This window comes from Penaeus vannamei, chromosome 21 (genome assembly GCF_042767895.1).
Source record: "Penaeus vannamei isolate JL-2024 chromosome 21, ASM4276789v1, whole genome shotgun sequence".
Taxonomy (NCBI): domain Eukaryota; kingdom Metazoa; phylum Arthropoda; class Malacostraca; order Decapoda; family Penaeidae; genus Penaeus; species Penaeus vannamei.
The window spans coordinates 37833300-37840799 of NC_091569.1; the positions used below are offsets into that span (position 1 = coordinate 37833300).

Below are 7500 nucleotides of genomic sequence, written 5' to 3' on the forward strand. Positions count from 1 at the left end.
AATATAAACATCTAAAACAGAAGAGAAAAAATAAAACTAGATAATATATATACAAAACAGAATAAACAAAAGAAAAAAATTAATCCACACAAATATTAAAAAAAACGAAAATAAGTAAAAAAAATCAAACAAGTAAACATACAAAGAAATAAAGATAAACAGAAGAGTAATATAACTTAATAAATATACAAAAGCGGAAATTAAAAAAATAATAATAATAATTTAACCAAATGCATACACAAAAAAGGAAATTAGCCAAAGAGAAAAATTTATTTTAATAAATCTACAGAAACAAAAAACGGAAGGAAACAAAAGAGAAAAAGGAATTGAACCAAACAAACAAAAAGGGAATAAATATAAGAAATCAACCAACTACACATACAAAAACGGAAATAGACAAAGGAAAAAAAAATTATTCAATCAAATACATACAAAAAACGGAAAGAAACAAAAGAGAAAAAAATAGTTCAATCAAATACATAAAAAAACGGAAATAAACTAAAGAGAAAAGTAATTCAACGAACTACACATACAAAAAAAAACGGAAACAAAAAAAGAAAATTAAATTCATCCAATTACACATACATAAAAAACGGAAATACAATTTTTAAAAAATCAATCAACTACATATATAAAAAAAAATCAACAAAAAGAAATATAATTTCAACAAATCATAATTGCAAAAAATAAATTCAACAAACACACGAAAAACGAAATAAAAAATTAAATAAATTAAACAAAAAAAACAAAATAAACGAAATTAACAAAAAAAAAATAAACTCAACAAACACACACAAAAAAAAACTAAATAAAAAACGACAAAAAAATCGACAAACAAACAAAAAACGAAATAAAACAAAAAACAAAAATCCAACCCCCTACACATACATAAAAACGGAAAAAAAACAAAACAAAAAATAACAAAGAAAAAAAATAAACTCAACACACACAAAAACCGAAATAAAACCAAACCAAAAATCCAACCCCTCCACATACATAAAAACAGAAAAAAACAAAAACAAAATAACCACACACAAAACTCCAAAAACCAGCATCTTACCCACACACTGTTGACGCTCAGAGGTTCCTGTACCGTAATAACAGAAGGTACAGCGGTACAGGCGGTGGAGTTAACAATGGCATCGGACACCCAACGATCGTACAGCCCCGTCTCCACTATCCTGTGCACCCTGGGGGGGAGGGGGGGGGGTTATTACGTAAGAGGGATTGTTAAGGGGGAGGTAAAGAGCTGTTATTCTGTTAGTGTTGTTGGTGATGGGTTTGTATTTTTTGTGTTATGTGGTTGTGGTGCGTTATTGTTTGTGTATGTGTGTGTGTGTGTTCATGTGTTTGTTTGCTTGATTATATGGTATCTCTCTCTCTCTCTCTCTCTCTCTCTCTCTCTTTCTCCCTCTCTTTCTCTCCCTCTCCCTCCTCTTTTCCTCTGCCTCTCCATCCCTCTCCTTCTCCACCTCACCCTCTCCTTCTCCACCTCACCCTCTCCTTCTCCACCTCACCCTCTCCTTCTCCACCTCACCCTCTCCTTCCCTCTCTATCCCCCCTCTCCTTCCCTCTCTCTCTTCCTCTCCCTCCCTCTCCATCCCTCTTCTTCCCTCTCCCTCCTTCTCCCCCTCTCCCTCCATCCCTCCCTCTCCCTCCATCCCTCCTTCTCACCCTCTCCCTCCATCCCTCCTTCTCCCCCTCTCCTTCCCCCTCTCCCCATCCTTTACCTGCTGTTGATGGCACCAACCAGAGGCATATCCTTCTGAACCAACATCCCGAGGTCAATTGGCAAGAACTCCTCCCTGGCTTTGTAGAAGTCACACTGACCTGAGAAAAAGAGGAAATTCATGACCTTGCCGGGGTCATTGCTTTGGCATATATATATATATATATATATATATATATATATATATATATATATATAATATATATATATATGTATATACACAGACACACACACACACACACACACACACACACACACACACACACACACACACACACATATATATATATATATATATATATATAGGTATATATTTACAAACGTGTGTGTGTGTGTGTGTGTGTGTGTGTGTGTGTGTGTGTGTGTGTGTGTGTGTATGTGCGTGCGTGCGTGCGTGTGTGCGTATGTCCGTGCCTGCGTGTACGTGCCTGCGTGCATGCGTGCGTGCGTGCTTGTGCGTGCGTGCGTATGTCCGTGTGTGCGTGTGTTTATTGTGTGTGCATACATATAGTAAACCGAGCCCGACCAGCTGACATTTCCAACGAGATGTCCCGCAAATCCCAACTCCCTTTGGCCACAAAAACCCGCACACGGGATTTGTCTTTTCCTTAGGCTTTACCTTCGTCAAGTTTTTAGGTCTGGATGTTAAGGTCCTGGGGTTGTTGTTGACGCTGCTTAAGAATATATTCGTGATGAAGAGAAATTTTGGGCCTGGTGTATGCATACATACATGCATACATACATGCATACACACACACACGCGCGCGCAAATATGTGTGTGGGTGTGGGTGTAGGTCTCTCTCTCTCTCTCTCTCTCTCTCTCTCTCTCTCTCTCTCTCTCTCTCTGTGTGTGTGTGTGTGTGTGTGTGTGTGCGTGTCTGTGTGTGTATGTATGTATGTGTGTCAGTAATGCTTCAACACCGCCTTTAAACAACGCGCTCCTACATCTCCACCACAACCACCACACAACCACACACGAAAACACCACCCGTATTTGTGAAGAACTCGCCGAACAGGAGATCAGCTGACACGACGGTCGTGATGATGACGCAATCCCCGCCCCTTACGTCATCGTCCATTAATTCGTAGAAATATTCGAAAGGGAAATACAACATCCGGTCGATTCGTTTGAGGTCGTCGATTTGCCGAAGGATTTTTGATTCGGTTTTCTGAGAAAGGGAAGGAATGGGGGTCGTTTTTCGTTGGTCTGTGGATTTTTTTATCATTATTGTTGTTATTAGGTTTTTTATTATTATTATTAGTTTTAGTGTTGTTATTGTCGTTGCTATATTGTTATTATTGTTGTTGTTATTGTCGTTGCTATATTGTTATTATTGTTGTTGTTATTATTATTGTTATTATTATTATTATTATTATTATTATTATTATTATTATTATTATTATTATTATTATTATTATTATCATTATTATTATTATTATTATTATTATTATCATTATTATTATTATTATTATTATTATGTGTTGCTATTATTGTCTTATTTTGTTGTTATTATTATTGTTATTATTAGCATTATTATTATAATTTTCATTACTATTATCATTGTTATTATCATTATCGTTATTATAATCATTGTCATTATTGCTATGATCATTCTTTTTATTATTATAATCATTATTAGTAGTAGTATGAATATTAACATTAATAATATTATTATTATTATTATTATTATTATTATTATTATTATTAGTTATTGTTATTGTTATTGTTATTGTTATTGTTATTGTTATTGTTACCATTCTTATTATTATTAATATTATTGTTATTATTATTATTATTATTATTATCATTATTATTAATATTATCATTATCATTCGTATCTTCACTATCATAATTATAATAATAATAATATTTATTATTATCATTATTATTATTTTTTTATTATTATCATTATCATTATTATCATTATTATCATTATCATTATCATTACCATCTTTCTCATCTTCATTATCAATATAATCATTATCATCATTATCATTGGGTAATCATAGCTTGGACATTGTTAAAAGAAAAAATTACGAACACAAGGACTAACATATTGATATCATTATATTCGCCCGAATTCCTCTCAATCACACAACCCTGATTAAAACTGATTAAAACTGATTAAACCTGATTAAACCTGATTAAAACTGATTAAAACTGATTAAACCTGATTAAAACTGATTAAAACTGATTAAACCTGATTAAAACTGATTAAAACTGATTAAAACTGATTAAAACTGATTAAAACTGATTAAAACTGATTAAACCTGATTAAACCTGATTAAAACTGATTAAAACTGATTAAACCTGATTAAAACTGATTAAAACTGATTAAAACTGATTAAAACTGATTAAAACTGATTAAAACTGATTAAAACTGATTAAAACTGATTAAAACTGATTAAAACTGATTAAAATGATTAAAAACTGATTAAAACTGATTAAAACTGATTAAAACTGATTAAAACTGATTAAAACTGATTAAAACTGATTAAAACTGATTAAAACTGATTAAAACTGATTAAAACTGATTAAAACTGATTAAAACTGATTAAAACTGATTAAAACTGATTAAAACTGATTAAAACTGATTAAAACTGATTAAAACTGATTAAAACTGATTAAAACTGATTAAAACTGATTAAAACTGATTAAAATGATTAAAAACTGATTAAAACTGATTAAAACTGATTAAAACTGATTAAAACTGATTAAAACTGATTAAAACTGATTAAAACTGATTAAAACTGATTAAAATGATTAAAAACTGATTAAAACTGATTAAAACTGATTAAAATGATTAAAAACTGATTAAAACTGATTAAAACTGATTAAAACTGATTAAAACTGATTAAAATGATTAAAAACTGATTAAAACTGATTAAAACTGATTAAAGCTGATTAAAACTGATTAAAACTGATTAAAACTGATTAAAACTGATTAAAACTGATTAAAGCTGATTAAAACTGATTAAAACTGATTAAAACTGATTAAAACTGATTAAAACTGATTAAAATGATTAAAAACTGATTAAAACTGATTAAAACTGATTAAAATGATTAAAAACTGATTAAAACTGATTAAAACTGATTAAAACTGATTAAAATGATTAAAAACTGATTAAAACTGATTAAAACTGATTAAAACTGATTAAAACTGATTAAAATGATTAAAAACTGATTAAAACTGATTAAAACTGATTAAAATGATTAAAAACTGATTAAAACTGATTAAAACTGATTAAAACTGATTAAAATGATTAAAAACTGATTAAAACTGATTAAAACTGATTAAAACTGATTAAAACTGATTAAAATGATTAAAAACTGATTAAAACTGATTAAAACTGATTAAAATGATTAAAAACTGATTAAAACTGATTAAAACTGATTAAAACTGATTAAAATGATTAAAAACTGATTAAAACTGATTAAAACTGATTAAAACTGATTAAAACTGATTAAAATGATTAAAAACTGATTAAAACTGATTAAAACTGATTAAAATGATTAAAAACTGATTAAAACTGATTAAAACTGATTAAAACTGATTAAAATGATTAAAAACTGATTAAAACTGATTAAAACTGATTAAAACTGATTAAAACTGATTAAAATGATTAAAAACTGATTAAAACTGATTAAAACTGATTAAAATGATTAAAAACTGATTAAAACTGATTAAAACTGATTAAAACTGATTAAAATGATTAAAAACTGATTAAAACTGATTAAAACTGATTAAAATGATTAAAAACTGATTAAAACTGATTAAAACTGATTAAAACTGATTAAAATGATTAAAAACTGATTAAAACTGATTAAAACTGATTAAAACTGATTAAAACTGATTAAAATGATTAAAAACTGATTAAAACTTATTAAAACTGATTAAAATGATTAAAAACTGATTAAAACTGATTAAAACTGATTAAAACTGATTAAAACTGATTAAAATGATTAAAAACTGATTAAAACTGATTAAAACTGATTAAAGCTGATTAAAACTGATTAAAACTGATTAAAACTGATTAAAACTGATTAAAACTGATTAAAGCTGATTAAAACTGATTAAAACTGATTAAAACTGATTAAAACTGATTAAAACTGATTAAAATGATTAAAAACTGATTAAAACTGATTAAAACTGATTAAAATGATTAAAAACTGATTAAAACTGATTAAAACTGATTAAAATGATTAAAAACTGATTAAAACTGATTAAAACTGATTAAAATGATTAAAAACTGATTAAAACTGATTAAAACTGATTAAAATGATTAAAAACTGATTAAAACTGATTAAAACTGATTAAAATGATTAAAAACTGATTAAAACTGATTAAAACTGATTAAAATGATTAAAAACTGATTAAAACTGATTAAAACTGATTAAAATGATTAAAAACTGATTAAAACTGATTAAAACTGATTAAAATGATTAAAAACTGATTAAAACTGATTAAAACTGATTAAAACTGATTAAAACTGATTAAAATGATTAAAAACTGATTAAAACTGATTAAAACTGATTAAAATGATTAAAAACTGATTAAAACTGATTAAAACTGATTAAAATGATTAAAAACTGATTAAAACTGATTAAAACTGATTAAAATGATTAAAAACTGATTAAAACTGATTAAAACTGATTAAAATGATTAAAAACTGATTAAAACTGATTAAAACTGATTAAAACTGATTAAAACTGATTAAAATGATTAAAAACTGATTAAAACTGATTAAAACTGATTAAAATGATTAAAAACTGATTAAAACTGATTAAAACTGATTAAAATGATTAAAAACTGATTAAAACTGATTAAAACTGATTAAAATGATTAAAAACTGATTAAAACTGATTAAAACTGATTAAAACTGATTAAAACTGATTAAAATGATTAAAAACTGATTAAAACTGATTAAAACTGATTAAAATGATTAAAAACTGATTAAAACTGATTAAAACTGATTAAAATGATTAAAAACTGATTAAAACTGATTAAAACTGATTAAAATGATTAAAAACTGATTAAAACTGATTAAAATGATTAAAAACTGATTAAAACTGATTAAAACTGATTAAAACTGATTAAAACTGATTAAAACTGATTAAACCTGCTTAAAACTGATTAAAACTGATTAAAACTGATTAAAACTGATTAAAACTGATTAAAACTGATTAAAGCTGATTAAAACTGATTAAAACTGATTAAAACTGATTAAAACTGATTAAAACTGATTAAAACTGATTAAAACTGATTAAAACTGATTAAAGCTGATTAAAACTGATTAAAACTGATTAAAACTGATTAAAACTGATTAAAACTGATTAAAACTGATTAAAACTGATTAAAACTGATTAAAACTGATTAAAACTGATTAAAACTGACATCAAAACGTTACGAATACGTTGTGAAATAAACCAGCGAAGCCCTCACAGCCGATAAAAACAAACGAATCGCGAATAAATAAGCAAATAAATAGATAAATAAATAAATAAATAAATAAATAAATAAATAAAAAATATGAAATAGAACTGCCAAATATTTTTTTAAAAAGCCGATAAAACAAACGAATCACCAAAAAATAAATGAATAAATGCATAAAATAGAAATGCCAAATATTAAAAACACCGAATCTAGATAATAGAATTTTAAAAAAACGCAAAAAAACAGAACTGCCAAATATTAAAAAACACCCGAAACCTCGAACTCAGAGCCGATAAAACAAACGAATCACACAAAATAAATAAATAAATAGATAAA

The 7500-nt window shown here is 26.7% G+C and overlaps 1 protein-coding gene across 1 annotated transcript in view; it reads right to left on the reverse strand.

Moving 5' to 3' along the window:
• The window catches only part of LOC113804956 (probable glutamate receptor), a 12425-nt gene that overhangs the window by 1631 nt on the left and 3294 nt on the right, over positions 1-7500 (reverse strand). Inside the window, exons 6-9 of the mRNA XM_070135893.1 lie at positions 2675-2898; positions 2264-2400; positions 1731-1830; positions 1061-1190 (exon numbers count right to left, since the gene is read on the reverse strand). Coding sequence (XP_069991994.1) covers positions 1061-1190; positions 1731-1830; positions 2264-2400; positions 2675-2898 — 591 coding nt within the window. The remainder of the gene's footprint in view (positions 1-1060; positions 1191-1730; positions 1831-2263; positions 2401-2674; positions 2899-7500) is intronic.